Consider the following 22,108-nt stretch of genomic DNA (forward strand, 5'->3'; position numbering starts at 1 on the left):
GATTTTTCGCTGGGCTTGCGTCACAAAGTGACTCAAACCTGCAGAAAAAGGTATTTTTGGATTTACTTTCCAACGCAAAACTTGTTTTGTGCTGCAAATTGGTCTCAAAGTAAAGCAAAAAGTGCTGCAATGTGTTACTGTGCTTCAAGGGAGTGATCTAGCGGTGTACCAACAACAGATACTCCACTACCATATACTCACCTGGGCCCATAAACACACACGATTGAGTAAACTGCTGGAGTCAAAGTTTATATATATTTTCTATAATTTCCATAATAAATTAGGATTCGTTTTTTAGTACCTCTGTTCATCTCAAACTAACCCTTTCACTGATTAAGAAGTTCTTTCCTCTGGTCGATGGGCCTTTAGTTGAACTAGTTGATGGTGACAATGTACATAAGTCTAATCTCTTCTAATTCGGAATAAACTAATCACAAACTCAGAAAGGTTTAAAATATGTATCTAAATTACAAACGCATGTGAACCATCTCAAATACACAGTGCAATCACCATCATTCTTAGGAGAGAAAATTCAATTAAGTCATCGAACAAATATAACACGGATTTACTCAATTAGCAATGTCTAAGGAAAGGAGAGGATAGAGAGAAAAGAACATCTGCGAATAACGTGAAAAAATAGTTAATAAGATTGGTGTGAAAACCAACCCCTTGGCCAAAGGGCTGGTAAGGGTCCCCCAGGATAGGGCAGGAGACAAAGACTTCAGGAAAGGAATCAGGACAGGATAGATTACCTTTTCAGAATACCGACGGTTGCGCGCACCCCTCTCTGACACTCTCTTCCTCCTCGAGATTCTTACGCGATCTTCTTATCTATCCCAATTAAGTAGGATAAAAGGTTTTGCATTCGGTTCTTCATCATCTTCTGACAGCATCTCTGCATCGATGGCTCACAGCATCTGGACTTTTTTTTCTAACTAACTAAAGCTATCTCAATTATACCTTTCGTTCTTCATGTTCTACCCACTAAAGTTTCAATATCGTAAAAATTCGAAAACTAATTGGTCAGGCAAGGGGGGGAATATCATCACACTATGCTTACATGTCAACGAAATCAGTCCAACTATTGTTCGCAAACCCATCTCCTTAATTTTTATTCAAAATTTTAGTTCACACGCATTCACATTTTACTTGCAACAATTTTTATACAGTCTGAATGTGAGTCCACTTCGTTGAACTCTTCACCATCCGTTCCCAGGGTATAACACTTGTGACCTTGGCTCCCGTTCAACTTATTAAGTCATCATTCTGGGTTAACATTTCAGTGGACATGCTCAGTGTTCCCTTTATTCAGCTTACTTCAGTTATACATGAGAGGCTCAAATGTGCACTAGTAATAAAGTCAGAAAGACAAATATTAATTTTACAGACAAAATGGTTTCACTGTATACCACCCATCTCTACTTTATCCCCCTTTACTTATTAATACTTTCCCCGCATTAACATTAGTAAAATTGCTTGTTAGTATTCAACTAAATGGATGCCATGCATGCGAGTCTACAAGACTCCATTTTAGTGTCTTCTGCTCATGCACAAGAATTTCCCTCCAAGCGATAGCTCGTCATACTGCGTAGATGCAATTGACGCATGCGCAGATTAGATTTCCTGTTTAAAACGGTTATAGTCCTTCGTTCATGTTATTCACGTTAGTAAACACATAAGCAAGCTTCACTAACCCACATATTCATGTAGTGCGCATTAGTTTTACACAAAACATTTTTTACAATTTGTTAGTGAGTTAAAGGAGCGGATTGCTTCTGGGCAAGTCTCTTTTCCACGAGTCCTTGCTCCATAAGGAGTATTCCATACTTTTGTACATGGGCGTTCCCATGCAGCCACCCAAGGGTTTTGACCCAAAACCCGATCTACTAACAATGGCAGACTGGGGTTTGCACCCAAAAAAAATTCCACTTTGAAGCAGGCATAAAAAAGAGAAGTGTTTTTATTTCTCCTATATTTTCACACTTTGCATGTGTGTTGCACTGTACAGAACACATCTAAAGATGGAGAAGTACTAAAGTTAGCCTAACCATACTATTTTGTACTGAATAGGTACCCTTCAAATGCTAAGCATTTGCTAGACATGCTGCAGACACCTTTGCACTATGGTGGCGCTATGAAGACTGATTGAGCACCAGCGCTAGGAAGAGTGCAGGACAGTGCTGTATGTTAGTAGTAGATATGACGCTTTCCTTCTCTCTCCCTCTCGCAGTACATAGTGCAGCAACTTTTGTTTGCTGCTCTGCATTGTGTGACAGCTGCATAAATCTGGGCCCACGTGTTGATATAATGGAACTCTTTGTGCCCACTTGCATGCTTTTCTTAACCCTTTTAATAATGTACCATGCCGACCGTTGGTCAAGAAGCCAGTGGTGTGGGAATAACTTTTTATTGCTCGGCACCCCACCTCTCATCTATGCGGCATACAGTACCAGTTGAAGGTTTACATGGATTGTGCAAAGCACCTGATTTGGCGAAGAGCCTGGTAAAATGAGGAATGATCCTGCTCTTCTTCACAGGGATTGAGGTAATCCCAAGCAGATGGCAGCTGGGGGGCAGCCAAGAGGAGGATTTCATAGACAAAGAGACCACAACGAAAGGAGATCTAGAAAGGGCAGTCACTGAGATGAATATCAAAACAGCAGTAGGAGCGGCACCAATAACCATGGGAAGAAAGGGCATGAGTAAACAAGATGGCACATAGGTTCCAGCATAGTAGTTGGGCAGACCAGCATAATGAGACTAGAGAGATGAAGGGAGACACAGACTGGACTGATACAGACTCGTTAACTTTGAGGGGCTCTAGTTGGACGACTGAGACAAAAGACATCTGCGAATGGCATTTTCCCACTGTTAGAACTGAAACTGAGAGGTGAATAAAATTGAGCCATTACTCAGAGGAGTCATACTTGGCAGTATCTCAAGGGTCACGAGTGAGATGGTGCAATGTAGTGTATTGCTATGACCCAGTAACTAAGGTGAGCTGCAAAAGACCAGTCTAGAGTGGCATAACTGTCAGCTGTTTGGGTCAAATAAAAGCGGTGACACTAGATTAATGAAAGGAGAGAGGTGGTAGGGCAAAACAATATAAACATACCGCTATGCATGAGAAACTGGACACTCAGTAGATTAGTGGCAGATGGTGCTGCTAAACCGAGAAAGATGAAAAGTGACTTAGGCGGTATGCCCATAGCATAGGATTACAAGGGGTTCAAATGTGATGGAAAAGCCACCATTCACTCAGAGACAGCAATTGAAACCGGAACAAATCCCAAGATGATGGACCACTGCAAACCACAACAAAGAGCAAATGATGCATACCTTTGTTATCCTGTGCAAAAGGATCATCCTGAAGGACTGAACAGTGAACACAAAAATGTCAAAGTCAGGAGAAACTCTTAGCAAAGATAACCTGAAAACTGCTTGTCAGGACTCAAACTAGATTTTGAAAAGTCTCTCACTGACAACAGAGCAAAACCGAAAGCTGAAATCCCCAAAGACATAGTGGAGATCAAAAGTGACATGCAAAGACTCAAAAAAAAATTCAAGCTGAGGAAAATCAGGTCAGAGTATCTGCCAAATCACCACCACCTCTTTTTGTCATCTGGAATCACAAACCAAATGTGAGAACCTTGAGAACAGGTCCTGTCCTGATAATATATGCATCTGGAATTTCAGGGGAAAAACTGAACGCAACAGCATGACAGCCGGCGCGATGAAGCTCTTCTATAGCATCTTGAAAGAACCACCTGAATTTCAAGAAGGAAATTAACAAACACCTAAAGTGGGCAGAAGACAATAACAATTGTCCAAAAGATAAGGATGTCTAATTGTCCAGCCTCACCTGAAAGACCGGATCACTATGCAAGCTTAAGTACTGTAGATATACCTGTACGTATATATTCACTGTGAAAACAAAAGGTTACAAGTAGGTTAGAGTTAGGTTCCGATTTTACTCGTACAAAACTATTGAAAGCCAGCAGTTATAGTTTACTGAGCTAACTATAACTTATGCCCCCACAATGCACTGCTTATGACTTCACACATGATATCACTCATGACATGGTCAGTGATATCACTGATGGCATTACTGATGACATCTCAAATAACATCACTGATGACATCACCAATGGCATCTTCCAGTGAGTGTAAGATTTTTGTAAACATTTCTGAGACTTAAAGATATATTCTAAGCTAATTCATAACATAAATTACTAATCTTTCTGTACCACTAATGAGTGATACTATTTCTAACATATGTGAAATGAGTGGTTGTGTGAATATCTGTAGCCATGTGTGAGTGGCTGTATTGGGTGTGTGAGTGGGTATGTGAATAGCTGTATGGGTGTATAAGTGGGTTGTGAGTAGCTATGTGGGGGAGTGAGTGGCTGTATGAGGGGCTGTATTAGTGAGTTAGTGGTTGTGTCCGTGGCTGTATGGGTGAGTCAATGGCTGTGCGAGTGGCTGTATGGATAGGTGAGTAGGTGTGCGAGTGACTGTATGGGTGACTGAGTGGGTATCTGAATGGCTGTATGCGTGAGTGACTGGGTGTGTGAATGGATGTATGGGTGAGTGAGCAGATGTGGAAGTGCTTGTATGGATTTGTGAATTTGTATGTAAGTGGTTGTGTGGGTGTGTAAGTGAGTGTGTGAGTGCTTATATGGGTGAGTGAGTGGCCTGAGTGCTTGTATGGGTGAGTGGCTGTGTTGAGAGACTGTATGGGTGAATGAGTAGGTGTGTGGTTATATGTGTGAATAAGTATGTGTGTGTATATGAGTAGCTGTATGGGTGACTGTGGCTGTGCGAGTGCCTGTATGGGTGAGTGACTGCTTGCCTGAGTAGCTGTATGGGTGAGTGAGAGGTTGTATGAGTGGCTGTGTGAGTAAGTGGTTATGGGAGTGGCTCTATGGATGATGAGCAGTTGTGTGAGTACATGTATGGGTCTGTGAATGGGCATGTGAGTGGTTGTGTGCATGTGTGAGTGGGTCTATGAGAGGTTGTATATGGGTATGAGTGGATGTGTGAATGGTAATGTGGATTATGTGATCAGATATGTCATCAGTGATGTCGTTTGAGATGTCATCAGTGATGCCACTGACCATGTCATGAGTGATGCAATATGTGATGTCATAAGCAGAGCACGGCAGGGGCATAAGTTACAGTTAGCTCAGGCAACCATAACTGCTGAATTTCAATGGTTTTGTACTAGTGAAATCCAAGCATAACTATAACGTCCCTGCAACCTCTGGTTTTTACAGTGAATTTCCACAGTTTTGTAATGTTGTTCCCAAACTATAACATCCCTGTAACTTCTGTTTTGTAAGTGAATTTCTAAGATTTTTCAATTTTATTTCCTAACGGTAACCTTTGAGAGTAAATTTGTGAGTGGGTCTGGGAGTGGCTACATAAGTGTCTCACTGGGTATGTGAGTGGGTACATAAGTGTCTGAGTAGGTCTGGGAATTGGTGGCAGAGTGTCTGAGGGGATTTTCACGTGCCTCCATGAGTGTGAGTCAGTCTGTGAGTGAGTGCATACATGTCTGAGTAGGTCTGTGAGTGGCTGTGTGAGCGGGTGCCTGAGTGGATTTATGAGTTGGTGTGAGAATGTCTGTCTGCGTCTGTGAATGGGGGCATGAGTGTCTGAGTGGATCAATGAGTGCATGTGAGACTTTCTGATTAGGTCTGTAAATGGATCTGTGAGTGGGTATGTGAGTGGCTGTGTGAGTGGCTGACTGTGTGAGTGACTGGAACACAAAGGAACCACACCTGCCCCTTTCTCCAACAAGAGTCCACAGTTTTTGCACAAAATATCTACCCAAGTGGAGTACATTCTACTGGTTATTTACTAAGTGATATCTCCTTGGGTAAATGTCCAGCACATATTCCATACTACAGCTGCATTATGGAGTACGAAGAAAGAAAGTTGCAGACTCGGAGGAGCTCTCACCAGTGAACTTCTGTGTGTTTTGGCACTGTGATTGTTCCTGGCGTATCTCAATCCAGAAATATGTGATAACGTAAATCCTCCTATAGTGAAGACAACAACATTACAAAGATGTAAATCACCACCAAACAAGGGCCCTTCTTATTAACTACAAGAAGTAAGTGCTTCTTTGTTTGGTGGAGATGTTCTCATATTTCTCGACATCAACAACTGCTCCCAAATTTCCGCAGGAAAAACGCTGGGGCACCACTACTTAAGCTGTCCATCATTCTTGCAAAAGGCAGGAAGTCCTTTGCATACTACTAAGGTGGGTGAGGCCAAACAGCGAAGCTTCCAAGTGATTAGTACATTTAAATACTCATTGCAATTGAAAGAGAGAACCATGGACTCTGCTCTCACCAGGTAAGGACGTGAAAGAATGCACTGCACAGTCACCACAGACTGCACCCCAATAGATCAACAATGCATTCACCTGCACAAAGCATTCCAGATCATCTTTCAATGTGGAATTGCAGAGAAAATACACTAGCTTTGCCTTCTCTAAGCCCAGGAGTTAGGCTCGTTTGTCTTTTCTAGAAGTGGAGCTTCAGCTGGGGCTCCAGTTGTGTTTATATTTGTAAGTGCATTCTGTTGAGCTTCTGGGCAAGAACAACCCAGGGGAACCCATCTCCCTGGGCCCACCTCCGACTTAATGGGAGAGGGGGGACCTGCGAACCCTTCCCCGGGCTGATTCTAATCCCGTGGACCCTATTCCCTGGGCCTGCCAAAATTCAATCAGGGAGGGGGTCCGCGTGGCCTTGAACGAGTGAAATCTGAGCCTAGTTATAAGGTCCCCGCAACCTTTTGTTTTTTAGGTGAATTGCAAAATTTAAAAAAATTCTAATTTCTAATTATAATGTCCCTGTAACCTATGACTTTTTCAGTGAATTTCTAAGGCTTTTTAATTATAATTACCAACTATACCGTCCCTGTAACCTTTGTTTTTTTCAGTGAATTTCTAAGGTTTTTTAATTCTATTTCCCAACTATTTGAGAAGGTGGCCGAGGCCTCCCACAAACTCTCCGAAATCCCACTGTGTGGGACTTACTGGAGGTAGCAGGAGGGGTTCTTGGCACTCCAGGACCCTCACCATTAAAGGGGCTTCATCACCAACCAGTAGTGCACCAGGAGTCGCATTTCCAGAGTGGTGGAGAAAGGGGGCGGGCTCTCGGAGGAGCTCACAGCAATCCACTATGTGGGACTTGCTGGGGGTACGGAAGGGGGTTTTGGCCCCAAGGACCAATAGCAAGGACCAAAGGACCAATAGCATCAAAGGGGACTTTATCCCCCAACCAGTAGTGCACTAAAAGGTGCATTTGCAGACTGGTGGAGATAGGGGGTGGGGTCTTGAATGAGTGCTCAGCAATCCGGCTGTGTGGGACTTACTGGAGGTAAAAGGAGGGGTTATTGGCCCCCCCCCCCCCAAGGACTCTTAGCAGCCAAGTGGACTTCAACCCCTAACCAGTTGTGCACCAGGAAGCCCCTTTGCAAAGTAGTTGAGAAAGAGTGCAGAGCCTCTGCAGGGGCCGGCCTTTTTTTTTAATGAATTTTTATTAGGGGGGCTGTTTTGTCCAAGGGAACCTATCCCCTGGGGCCCGGCCATTTTAAAAATATATTTTTATTAGGGGAGGTGGGAGGTGGGACACACGGTCTGTCACGGTCTGTCCCGGGGCTGATTTTGGCCTCGGGGACCACACCTCCTGGCCTCTTTATACTGGGTGCCCTGGGGGCACCCAGAGACCTCTGTTGGAGATCTCGGAGGAACCTCAAAGCCCCTGTGGTCCATGCTGGCTACCCGCCTACTGCAGGGAGGCAAGATTGCTCTGACAGACAGGGGGCTTCTGAGAGGTAGCTCCCTGTCTGTCAGAGCAAATGTTTTTATATAATTCACTGCATGTATATTTGGAGACAGGGAAAAAGAAAAAAACTCTGCTTTCTGCAAGCCGTAGCGCCCACCAAGCAAAAGCAAATAGCTACCTTCTGAGGGTGGGCACTTCAAGAGGTAGTGGGTGCTGGCCCTGTGGGGTGCCGGTCTCCTGGGCCATCCATGGCTCCATGAGGGGGGAAGAGCGCCAACACTCTATAATCTACTCCTGGGAGGTGGTGGTTCCCAGCTGGGGGTATACAATGGACCCCCTACATTAATACATTTTAGTCCCCTGATTTTCCCCGGGGAGGTGGCAGTCCCTGGCCCGGCAGAGGGGATAACGTGGGCCCACCATATTATTTGAAAATAATCCTGAGGAGATGGCGGTCCTCGGGGTGTGGACGGGCCCTGCAGGCCCATCTGCATATATTTTAGCTGTCACAGGGAGGTGGCGGTCCCCAGGTTTGTGGGGAGACCCAGCAGACCTGCCTGCATACATATTGTATTATTGTACATATTGTTAATTGCCCTGGAAAGGTAGAAGACCATGGGGCTGCAGGGGGCCATACATTTGCTCCGGAGATGTGGAATTCCCAGGGGTGCGAGAGGCGTGCGTGGGCACCCCCCACATTCATAAAAACCATTGCCCTGGGGAGGTGGAGGTCCCCAGAATTTTCATAAGCCTCCTATTTCACTGGCATACCCCCAGGACCTGGCCCACTCAGAGGTTGATTAAAACAAGCAGGCAGCCTGTGCTTCTTTATTTATTTTTACAGAAAATTCAATAACATCGCGATTTCGGAGCATTTTTTTTATATGCTGTTTTGGCCTATTGAGGTCCAGCTTTATGGGGTCAGGGTATTCCTACCCTGCCCCATTTTCTTATGGCCAAGGGGAAGAACAGGAGAACCCTACTCACAACGGAACCAGAGTACTGGGTATATAAAGGAAACAGCGGTTCCTGTGGTCTAATGCAAATGATTCACGCAATATATAGGCACAATGGCAATATAAAAGGTACAGTAATGTCAGAGGGCAAGAAACCATTTGCACCGAAGGTCAATATACCATATTTTATGATTTTATGTACATTTTTTACAAATTCAAAATAAACTAAGATTTGTACATTGTGTCCCCATGTGAAAAATGGAACCTAAATGTGAGTTACAAAGTGACCAATTATATACAAGGTTTCCATAAGTTCTAAGAACGACCATTCATATATCAGTTTTTCGCAGCATTAGTACACAATGATTCATGCTGGGTAGTGGCTCGTTCTTTGTGCTTGTCAACGGCGTTTCGCCCCTTCTATTGATGCGGGGTCTCTGCAGGACTAGAGATGCATGAACATCTGTATCGGTATATGCGCAGCCTTGGTGAATGTGATGTGCCACAGTGAAGAGTGAAGAAAAATAAAGTGACTCACATGAGGACCCAGCCGGGTTCTCTATGCGAGGCAAGGCATGCACTGTTAATATTAATGGGCCACAGGCTCCTCCAAAAGCACGCGACAGCTGTAGGGGTGCATTCGTTACCTGGTATGGTTCAGTAGTGATGTACTGTATTGTCCGGACCGTGATTCTTCCAGAGCGATCAACGTATCTGGTGAAGGAAGCGGCGTGTGTCAGCTTCTATCAGGCCGCATGAGTCAGCTTCATGGTTCAATGAATTGTAAAAAATGTACATAAAATCATAAAATATGGTATATTGACCTTCGGTGTAAATGGTTTCTTGCCCTCTGACATTACTGTACCGTTTATATTGCCATTGTGCCTATCTATTGCTTGAATCATTTGTATATATATATATATATATATATATATATATATATATATATATATATTCACTATGTGTTTAGTTGCATTCCCGAGGAAGCAGCTGCCATATATCCTGTCCCAATGCCTATTGCTCAAATTGTTTTGATCGGAGATATCAAAGACGGGGCTGATGCGAACTATCAGCCTGATTCATGTAGGTAAATTGCACTCGCAAAGGGCCAGATTCTGAGAATCTGGCCCTTTGCGAGTGCGATTTTTGCATTTGGTATTCATGATACCAAATGCAAAAATCGCTATGTAAGAATTCGCATATTTGCGTGGAATGGCATTTAAGGAATCTCTAATAGAGATTCCTCAAATGCTATTCATGACACAAAACAAAATAGCGATTTTGGACTTTTGGGGCCGCTATTTACCGACAGGTCAGACCTGTCGGTAAATAGCAAAAACTCAGAAAAATGCTTTTAAAAGCATTTTTCAAAGTTGCATGTAGCACACACACATGTCCTTTGGACATGTGTGTGCGCAACACCTGTCCAAAAGTGCATTTTAGGGGTGCTACAGGGCGTCCTTTGGACACCCCTGGCACCCTTAAAATCGCTATCTTAGTTGCAAGTAGCAAATTGCTACTCGCAAATCCCCATTCATTCCTATGGGCCTCTTGGCCCATAGGAATGAATGGGGAGTATTTGCGAGTAGCAATTTGCTACTCGCAAATAAAGAACATGTAGGAATCGCTATTTAAGTAGCAATTCCTACATGAATGCCGTTTTGCGTGTCCTCAATAGCGAATCGCTATGATTCGCTATTAGGGACACGCAAAACGGCATGTACATGAATCAGGCTGTTAGTTCCCGGAATACAGGTCAGAGGCCAAATGCTGGTGGATCGGTTCCAGGCGTTTACACATTTTCGCATTTGAGGTTCCAATTAAGTGACTTTGGAAGGGATACTCAACAGCATGACTCTTTTAAATATACGCAAATCATTTTGATTGTTATGTTTTCCGGTGATACGCAATGAGGGTTTTGGCAGCGCAAAGCATATTTAATCAAATTTCCGACCAGGGCAGAGAGCATGTTTAATATATATTGTGAAATAGACATGCAATACAGTGGAATATTTGCACTATGCAATGTATTATTGAATGCATTTAATGGTTACACTGTTAACATTATGCATAGAAATTTTGTATAGGTAGTACAGGGTTTTCACTGTGATTTTGTGTCTTAAAAGTATGCTCTCTATGTCTATTGAAGCCTTAGGTGGAATGAGCAATATAGACTGCTGTTGTAATGGCACCAAGCAGATTGAAAAAGGCTTCGAGCAAGCCGAAACCCATCTCTCTTTTTTATTTTTGGGATTGAGGCTGATCTGATCAAATGAAACAGATGCCGTATCCTAACTGCCTGTTGTTCGTGTCGCCTTCCATGGATCTCGCTGTGGGAGTTGGTTGTTTGTGTTTCATATATACATACATATATATATATAATATATATATTATATATATATAAATATATATATATATTTATATTCTCCAGCCCGCTCCCCTCGGAAAGGATTTGAGTCGCACACCTGCAGGTGATCACTTGGTATTTTATTTGTTAAAACGATGATTCTTCTTCCTAATGCATTTCGGTCATGCTGTGACCTTCTTCAGAAGTTCGTCACGGCATCTACAGGTTCACGTCTCACTCACAAGCAATTGCTCCATTTTATAATTATTTTCTGCCCCCTGGTATATATATATATATATTCACTGAAAAAACCATAGGTTTAAGCCACGTTATAGTTAGGAATTAGCATTTAAAAAACCTTAGAAATTCACTGAAAAAACCATAGGTTTCACACGTGTTATAGTTAGCTGGACATTTCACTCATACAAAACCATTGAAATTCCCCCGTTATAGTTAGTTCAGCTAACAATAACTCGCGCGCCCGCAATGCATTGCTGATGACATCACATATTACATCACTCATGACATGGTCAGTGACATCACTCATGACATCACTAATGACATCTCAAATGACATCACTGATGACATCATCCTTGTGAAAGACTGGCAGACCTCCTCTCACCCTAATATTACCTTTGATACACACATTCAAAAATAGAAATTAAAATTTTCAAAAAAATGGAGATACCAATACCAGTTACAACAACCTATTCAGTAATTCCAACATCTACATACACCTGTACACGGAATTCGATTTTTACCTGTTGGACTAGTTAGCCGCTAGGGGACCTCTGGATTGAAGAGGAATTAATTACCCAACTTAAAACGCGCCACAGGGCATGTTTGCACTCATATCACCTCAAGCCCTGCCCCCTACCTTCACCACTGTGCAAGCGCGACCTGTAGCGTGTTCTAAGTTGGGGGATTAAGTCCCCTTGCATATTGGGGGTCCCTGGGGGCCAACAAGCCCACCAGGAACCTCCAGTATGCGCCAGGGGGCTGCGTTGCAGAGAGGTGTAAAAAGTGGCATGGCCACATTACATCCTTCTGCAACACAGTCCTCTGGTGCGTTTGCAGAGGGGGAACTAATTCCCCTTGCATACTGGGGGTCCCTGGGGGCCAACTAGCCCACCAGGAACCTCCAGTATGCGCCCCATCTTCTTTGAGAATTTTGTGAAGATTTGGGAACTGGCGCCAAAGTTATTCCAAATAGAATGTTGCGGATTTCCTATGGAAATTAGGTCCTAACTATAACTACCTACTGGCGACCGCCAGTTGGTAATATATATATGTATATATATATATATATATATATATATATATATATATATATATATCATCTCCAAACTTGATATGTGCTGGATATATAAATATATATATTGCTGACAATCCAAAAGGCATGTTTTCAACAGAAGTATTGGTTCCCGACTCGAGCTGATGCTCAAATGATATTCTTTATTGCCATACTCAACTCTGCCAGAACGCATTTCGGCCTCCACTGACTGCCTTGGACGCGTTTGCACCATCATTTTGACGCTTTTATATACCATACGTCATCATGGAAACTCACAACAGAACACACACACTTAACCATTTACTGTCCCAGTGTGATCACCCCAATAAATGTGAAAAGAAATTCATTTTTTTAATGAAAACAACATGAAATTCTTTAATAATTTAATAAGGTTCTACAAAAGGGAAATCATTATTTGATACTCGTTTTTACATTGTTGTGTGGGTTCACATATGAATTGAATTCAGTGCACCAGTATAACCCACCAGAGTTAATATCTGTGCACCCTTGCCTAATATTTTCATCATGGTGATGACATTTATTTCTCAACATGATTGCTCACAGAATTAAGCCCCAAGTCGGCAGTCATTACTTAGCAGGAAATACTTAATTACTTGTGGTGTTTAAACTCAGGTGGGTGTACTTAAACTGGCATACTTTGCACACTATGTTATCTAAAGATTTTAAATTGGATAATTCTTAATGCCCTGCAGGAGAAACTTTATGTTAACCATGATACTTATTATATAATCACATTAAATTAAGTGAAATTTTAAATGAGACAAAGATAACTGAGCAATACACACATTTTTGTGCACTTAATTCATTGTCGTTCTACAGCTAAGTGGTTAGCTGCTCATTTTCGTTAAGCCTGTTAGGGAAATTTGAATCTAGGTCAAGGATATACCTGTCTCTAACCTCCTTTGAGCTGTAACTCGCTCTTCTCCCCATCTGTTTGGTGGCAGAGTCAATGGCAACATATTTCAAGTGCCTCACATCGTTTTTATGGAACTCTAGAGTGTCTCACCCCTAGATATGTCTGGCTGTCAATCGAAATTGCCTGCATGTGTTGCAATATTTGTTTGTGGATTTGTAGAACACTGCTCCCTACATATCGCAGATTGCAGCAGCATGTGAGTACATACACCAAAAAATCAGTTTTGCAATTAAAAGTGCCCATGATTGATTTTGAAGGGAATAGTGTCCATGCTCTTTTTGTGTACCACCTCCTGTGTTCTCTTTAACAATTGTACACTGTATCCCCTCTGCCTGAATCTGCCAACCATCTCCCTCTGGCACACTATGGCATCTGTGTTCACACTCCAATTATGACTAGTGCGCAACATTTCACCATATGGGATACTAGTTATGAGGTGTGAGGGGTGAAAGCTGGAGGCATGCAAAGTAGTATTACCAGCAGTCTCTTTTCTGTGTAGCTTAGTTTCCAATTTGTTGTTTTCACAGAAAACCTCAAAATCCCAAAAATATACCTTAGATCTGCTAATTTGACTTGTAAAGTGTAGGTTCAGATCCTTCTTGTTAATGTCACCAACAAAATTAGTTACACTCCGAACAGACTCTCTCCACACCACAAATAAGTCACTGATAAAGCAGATCAAGACAAAAATATGTTTGTCCCATGCTGTTTGTGACATACGCAGAGCACCTGTTCCTCCTACCAGCATATGTGAAGACATGCATAGCTAGGAGCAAAACTGGTGCCCATCGCTGTGCCGCACAATTGGTGGAGCAGTTGACTGTCAAATAAAAAATAATTATGCTCCAGGCACCACCTTTTAATCTCTAGCAGCATCTGAGTATGTTTGTACAACTTTAGTGCTCAACTTTGCAAAAAATGCTATACAGTATTCAACCCATCATGATGATGAATGCTAGCATAAGGAGCTGTAACATGAAGAGACATTAGTACATAGTTCTCATCCCATAGCACCTCGTATATCAGCTTTAGGAAATTCTCAGTAACTTTAATAAACAATGGTAAACTCCTAATGAAGTGCTGTAAAAAATAGTCAATATACTTAAACATATTCTCAAATAGACCCCCAATCGCCAATATTATTACCTGGTGGTGACACTGGGTCTTTATGTACTTTGGGTATTAGATACATGTTTGGTGTCCTTGGGTGATTGTTACTCAAAAAATATATGCTCATCCTGGTTGAGCAAACCATTGCCCCTCCATTCCATCAGTGTCGACTTGAGCAGTATGTATACACCCAAAAGACAACAGGAATAGTTTAAGAAGAAATGTACTATGGGAAGGAATGCTAATATAGAAAGCGACCAGAACTTAGGAAGTTAAGCGCACAGCTCACACAAGACTAAGGCAATTTCCAGAGGTTCAGAGCATTAATCACTGATCAGTAACAAATGTATACTTACCACTATCTCCATCCCATGTAGACAGACTTCTCCTTGTACCAGCAGGGACCTGAGTCATACACCATGATTGCCTGCCTTTTTTGTATCTAGTTCTCTAGTAAATTGCAGAGGGCACATTTAGGGTTGGGGTATGTCAACCATGGGACCGTTCCCATCTGAGCATAGAATGGGGAGAAGAAGAGTGACAGAAATTCTCAGGGAGAGGGAGACTGCATACCAAGATACTTTGGGATTCTGTCAATAGAACTGAGGTGCGCCAGAGGATACAAAATTATTTTATAGAAAAAGACCTCGTAGACACAGCTCTCAACACCTATTGGGACGCATTTAAGACAATGTTTAGAGAGGTAACCATGGCCCTGTTGGTGTTGGTTACATATAGAAAAGAGGAAACGCTCTTGGAATCTCAACAAAATGAAGGAATTAGAGCAATAAGGCAATTTCCAGAGGTTCAGAGCATTAATCACAGATCAGGAACAAATGTATACTTACCACTATATCCATCCCATGTAGACAGACTTCTCCTTGTACCAGCAGGGACCTGAGTCATATACCATGATTGCCTGCCTTTTTTGTATCTAGTTCTCTTCTTAGTAAACTGCAGAAGGCACATTTGGGGTGGGGGGTATGTCAACCATGGGACCGTTTCCATCTGAGCGTAGAATCTCAACAAAATGAAGGAATTAAAGCAACGGGAGAAAAAGAATAAACAAAAAACTGACATGGAACTAGCAGGAAGAATGTGATGGTAAGGGGCCAGCTTTAAATTCTGAGAATGAATAGGGCAGTACTTACACTAATACGTATAAAACAGATGTTCTACAAAAAGGGAAATCCGGTGGGTGATAAGACTGACAGCACAGAGATCTAGAGCCCATGTCAAAGTTGAGAATCAAAGACAATGTGCAAAGAGGGACTTATTCATCTCTTTTTCCAGAGAATTATAGACTGAAGGCATTAAGAATAAGGAAAGGATTTCAGAATGCTTGAACCCAGTTTAGACGGTTTCACTCCTCTCCAAGTGGAAAGAGGAACTAGATAAGCCTGTCGAGAAGCGATAAGTCCTCCTAGTCATAATGAACATGCATCCAAATCAAGTCTTAATTAACAGGCTGAACATAGTTCTCCTATTTCTAGAATGAAATCAAGCGGGATGTCTGCAGGGAAGCAGGGCAACAGAATAATATCTGGGAAGTCACCCACTTGCTAGAAATGTTCAGTCCAGGGCAAGGACATCCTTGTGCTTCTCATAACTTTAGATGCAGAGAAAGCCTTTTTCGTGTGTGAGCTGGGGCTTCCTTGAAGTAATGAGGAGTAAACTACATTTGTGTCTGAAAATGACTGGCTCATTATTTGCAAATAATCATTCTTCAAAAGCTCAAATTGGGATGAATGGAGCACTCTCCGAAAGTCTGGGTCTCTGGAGAAGAACTCAACATGGTTGCCATTCATCTCAGTACATGTTGCTCTAGTTATAGAGCTACTGGTACCCCATAAACAATTAGACACTGAAATAAAATATATCAATGTTGGTAATATACAACACAAAGTAAGCATTTTTGTGGATGCTCTGCTATTCACCCTTACAGAGGCAGAGACCTCACCACCAGAAAATTTAGCCTCCCTAGAGCACTTTGATGAGATCTCCAGGTCTAAAATTAATATAGACAAAAGTGGGATCATAAACATATCCATCTTACATGAGAGGCAAGTAACACTGAAAGAGATTGCCTTTTTAAATGACTAACACCTAAATCAGATAACAGGCAGTAAATATTACAAAGAAAGTGGGAGCAGGTGGATGGGTGCTGCAGGAAATTGCCCTTTTTGTATGGTCACTCCCCACTTTTTGCCCCATTGCTAATGGTCATGACTCTGAACAAGCACTGAGGCCTGCTGCCCAGGCCCAGGTGTCAGAGTTCTCTCCCTAAAACTGATATATGTGAATTGGTAACCCCAATTGGCAACCCCCCAATATGTCCATGGTAAATGGTACCAGTGGTAACCAGGGCATGGGAGTTAAAGGGGTCACCAAGGCCTGAAGCACTGTTTGTGCAACTGTGAGTGACCCAAGTAAACATATGACATCAGTCCTACCATTGCAGACTGTAGTGCAGTGTAAACTGCTCAAACTTGACCATGTGTGGCAAGGTCAAAGCACTATTTTTTTATATATGCCAGTCACCTCTAAAGTAGGCCTCCTGAGCCCCTGAGGCAGGGTGCATTATATTAAAGGTGTAGACAGGTATGTGCAAGCTTATATGTCCCTATAGTGGCTTTTTCCGTTAAAGACTACTATAAGTGATCAGTGGTCCATAGGATAATACAGGTTGCAACGCGGGCATCCCCGAGGTTGCCAGCTCCATTATGGTATGCTGAAATATTTTGTGTTTGATATCAAACAACGTGTCTCACTACCCCTGGAATGATTCTCATGCCCTAGTCTTTCCTGTGCTCTGGCTGGCAGCCTGCAGTTGATTCCACCAAGGCAGACATCTGCTACCTTGCTAGGAGGTGTGAATAACTTCAGGGAGTCAGAAACACAGGCCTGGATGGGAAGGAGGTGACACTTCCCTTCCTGACAGGATGGCTAGTGAAGGGGCACATCAACTAGTGAAGTTGCACCCAACATTCTATTTTTTTTTTTTTTACTTTATTTAATAATTTTCAAAAAGATACACAACACAAAATATACCAAGTCATGGTTACAATATTCACTAGTATATAAATCTAGGTCAAGACGAGATAACATTTATAAACAAAAAAACACAAAAACAGGGGAGAAAATACAAAGAGTTAAATCAATAAACCTTATAAGAAAATAAGATGCATAATCGAAAAAAGGAGACAAATATCAAATATAGAGATTTTTCACAACTTGGACCACTGCTCTAGAGGAGCCCAAATCTTAGAGGCCTGCACACGCCTTCTTCTCCCCCTTAATAAATACACAGAGGACTCCAGATTATACCAAGCTAACATCCTAGCTCTCCAATTGGAAAATGTCGGAGCTTCCGTACTTAGCCACTGCGAGGTTATACAGAGCTGTATCATTGCTATGGCTATAAACAAAAATGCACTAGTATATCTTGATCGTTCGATAATTCCAGGGTATTCACACCCCATTATGACCAACACTGGTGAGATCTCCACCGGAATATCAAGCACCTCATTGATAAAGACCTCAATATCACCCAAGAAGTCCCCCAAATTTGGGCACGAATAGAACATATGGATTGTGTCTGCCGCTTGGAGTCTTCACCTGGAGCAAGAGTCTCCCTTTCTCCCCCCATTCAGAAATTTTAGCAGGAGTGAGATATAAGTCAAACATAGCCATATAACTTTGCGTCCGTAAGATGCCAGATACTAGGACATAGCTAGCTAATTCCAGCGCAGGTCGCACATCCACTCCTGCCATACCGAATTTCCCCGCCTACTTAATATCCTGAGCATCCAGATCGTCAGGAAGGCCTGATAAGAGATATTGGTAGATAGCACCTATTTTGGCCCTCCTTTTAACAAGTTCAATTAGAACAATTTTATCCTAAATGGTGGGAGTGTTATGATGATATTTATCTAAGAAGCTCCTAATTTAAAGATATTTGAAAAAATCTGTAGTTTGCATATGGAACTTTTCCCTTACAGAGGAAAATGAGGCCAGCTGCCCATCAAAACCTAAATGCCCAATATAATTCAGGCCCATACTCTGCCATATAAAAGTGATATTATCCTGAAATATATATGGCAACACCCCTACTGCATAAAAGGGCATATAGAAATTAACCTTCGAGACAGTGAGCTTATGATGGATTTTCTGCCAGACTGAAAACATAGCGCAGATAATTTTGAAATAACTAGGCTCCAACACACGCATTAAGATGCCGTTAGCAGCTTTCCCCAGGGCTATCTCGCATATGGGTGGCCTAGTACATAGGGGAACATCTGCCCTATCACCCAACAATAGAGACCCAAAGTGTTGTAACAGGGCAGACCAATAGTAGAATAAAAGGTTAGGGACCGCCCAGCCCCCTCGATCCCTGGGGAGGCAAGTCCACTTGGCCGCTCTTCGTGCCCGCCGGTATCCCCAGAGGAACTGAAGACAGATCCTCTCAGACCTGGCCAGCGTTGTCTGTGAAATCTCCAGAGGGATAGTCCTGAACAAGTAGGGAAACTTTGGAAGGACTAACATTTTCAGAACATTACAGCGGCCATACAGTGACAGGTGCAGATGACCTAGCCTCTCCAACTTAGTGTTGAGGGAGTCAATAACCAGGAGGAAGTTTAAATCCGAGATTTCAGCAACTACAGAGGAAATTTTGACACCGACATTTGTTGCTTCCGTGACAACAAACACATCAGAAAGGGGCATGGCTTCCGACCGAATGACCTGAGTTTTTGCAATATTTAACTTATAGCCTGAAAGTGCCCCAAATTGTGCGGCACGCGTCTCTAAGGCGGGGAAAGCAGATCCGAAATCATTAGTTAAAACCACGATATCATCGGCGTAAGCCAGTGTCTTATACTGTACCTCCTTAACCCTTATCGGACAGATGGCTTCGCTCGCTTCAATTTTGCCAAGAAAGGGCTCAATATACAGGGCAAAGAGCAGGGGCGAACAGGGGCATCCTTGTCTGGTTCCCCTGCTGATGTTAAAGTACCCTGACTCTTGCCCAGAAATCCGTATTGTGGCCACTGGAGAGATATATAATGACTGGAGGGCCCGGATGACCTCGGGGCTGAAGCCCTTCCAGCACAACACAGCCCACAGGAACCCCCAGGAGACCCAGTCGAACGCCTTCTCGGCGTCCAACAGGATCACACCAAGGGGGGATCCTGAGGTCTGGGCCCAGTCCAGAAGTGCAATGACTCGACGGACAAGTCTAGAGGATAAAATTCTAGAATAGATTTTACTATCGGTGTTTATAAGTGAAATTGGACGATAGAAAGAAGGATTTAGCTCAGGCTTTCCTTTTTTTTTTAAACAATACCACTGTAGTTTGACTCCAGGAGTCCGGTATCACACCGCCCTGTGCGGCCCTGAATACTGACAGCATATCCTGGCTGATCAGTGCCGAGAACATCTTGTAGAATTCTAGAGGAATAGAATCCGGGCCGGCGGCCTTCCCTTTAGCCAGAGATTTGATTGCAGACGCACCCAACATTCTCCCATTGCGAATCTCCAAACTTTACATTACAGCATGAGCTCAGCTTTTGATAATATTCTTCTTCTAAAACTGCTTGCATTGAGAACCAATTCAAATGGCAATAAGTGGTACACAAATTATCTTTATAAACAAATTTGACAACTTGAGATACATTGGCACAACTGATATGTTAATGAGGCACACCTGTCCAACAAGACCCAGCTGAACACATATATGTCTTGGATATATTAACTTAAAAAATACTAACCCCCTCCGCCGAATCAGTCAAGCTGATGACACTTCTGAGGACACGTTTTGTCATCTTTGTCCCTCCCAATGACGCAAAGGTTGACCCTTCAACTGACCTCTGCTATTTCTTATTAGTTTATTTTAAAGACAATTCTGAAGAAGTATACCAACCATTTGCTTTCCAGAAATGTTATCTTCTGACTTTAACTATGAAATCCTAAACATACTAGTCTGCCCAGGGATGTTTGTCTAGCAAAATATTTAACACAACTAGTTTCAGCTATAATTCTGCCAAAATAGATAACAGCTCCTTTACTCACGGTTCATTCCTCCAGAGCTAAACTTAATTTCACTGTTAAAAAAGCTACATTTGACTCCTAATTCTTGAGTAACTATTACCCGATTTCTAATTTGCCCTCTCTAGGAGAAATAATTGCAAAGGTGATTTTCTTGAGGCACGTTAAGTCTTATATCCTTGACAGGCTGGGTTCATACATTAGCTGCCGTTTCAGTGTTTTTGAACAACCTGCACTTGGTTGCTGAGGATCATGGATATATTATATTGGTGTTGGTCAACTTCTTAGCAGCTTCTGATACAGCCAGCCACCAAGCATATTAGCATCCTTAGGCACTAGAGGTTTATTTAGCTCTAGAATGGATACAATCCTTTTTGGTTGGATTATCCAGTCAGAGTCTCATTCTAATTTTTAATCAGAAATGTGTTCTCTGACCTGCAGGGGTCCACATATTTAATAAAATTGACCTTTACTATGCAATCTAAATGTACTACCTGTGTAACACCTTACTGAGTTGCCTTGTTTACAAACACTTACATATGGCAGTGGTACAGAAACCTTTTCAGGCTTGATGCAACCAACTATGGCAATACAGCTCAGTTGAAAAATTACTTACTAACCATACTTGAGATGATGCAGAAAAACTGATTAAAATGCAATAGCAAGTAAACTAATGTATTACTGTTTGGTGAAGATACAAACATCTGATCCGACAACCTCTGGATGGACTGCCTAATCCTCTATACTTATGTAAAAAACCTTCAAGCTATTAATGGTTCAGAAGATTCTCTTGGCCCACTGTCAACTCAGTCATCAAGTTTTGTCATTTCCATTCAATCTAACTTTTCTCCAGAAAGTGTTCTCTCTTTTGAAAGACCATTTTACAGCAAGTATAACCAATGCAATAATTAATTTTAGACTTAACTATTGCAATGGAATATATGCCCGTCTGCCAGAGTATCAACTTCAGAATGTTAACAAATCCACAACATGGCTGTTCAGAGCTCAGAACTCCTACCATCACCACTTTACCTGTGTCCACTGCAAATAAGGACCAACATTTTTGAGTGAATGTTTAACAACAGTTGTGTCCAGCTAGGCCGCTAGGATCATGTGAATACTGTTTTTTTCTAACTAGAAGAAACCCAACAAGGCTAGATTCAGTGACAGAACTTTATCCTGTATGCTAGTGAAGCTGTGGAACTCTATTCTACAAATCCTAAAGCTACCTGGAGACATTCTGAACTTCCGAAAGAGATAAAAAACTAGTTTGTCACTTGCAAATCAGATTCATTAGTTCTAGAGGACCTTCCCTCACCTCATCCAGGTAGCCTTCTGCGTTGTAGGCTTCTCACGAGTCCTACCAGGTCATCAGCAGTGAGAAGCAGCAGGTGCCGATTAAGCACTTTATAAAAACCTGTAAAGTAACATGCTAGATGAGGCTGGATCATTTGGGTGACTGAAGTTTGAGCAGTAGAAGGACAGCAGATGAGGCTGAAGAAAATCTGACAGGAAGACTTGGATTACATTTGTCAATTTACCTGCTTACATTTGTGAATCTCTGTCTCCACCTCCAATGGAACCAGGGCACTGGTTTTGTATCTTAGGGACAACATAAGA

The 22,108-nt window shown here is 42.3% G+C and overlaps 1 protein-coding gene across 1 annotated transcript in view; it reads right to left on the bottom strand.

The window, feature by feature from the left end:
• Positions 1–1,092: 1,092 nt before the first annotated feature.
• The window catches only part of LOC144768293 (somatomedin-B and thrombospondin type-1 domain-containing protein-like), a 194,070-nt gene continuing 173,054 nt past the window's right edge, over positions 1,093–22,108 (bottom strand). Inside the window, exons 6-8 of the mRNA XM_078651850.1 lie at positions 22,030–22,090; positions 21,807–21,905; positions 1,093–1,348 (exon numbers count right to left, since the gene is read on the bottom strand). Coding sequence (XP_078507976.1) covers positions 21,849–21,905; positions 22,030–22,090 — 118 coding nt within the window. The 3' untranslated portion in view covers positions 1,093–1,348; positions 21,807–21,848. The remainder of the gene's footprint in view (positions 1,349–21,806; positions 21,906–22,029; positions 22,091–22,108) is intronic.

This window comes from Lissotriton helveticus, chromosome 7, assembly GCF_964261635.1.
Source record: "Lissotriton helveticus chromosome 7, aLisHel1.1, whole genome shotgun sequence".
In the NCBI taxonomy this organism is placed as follows: domain Eukaryota; kingdom Metazoa; phylum Chordata; class Amphibia; order Caudata; family Salamandridae; genus Lissotriton; species Lissotriton helveticus.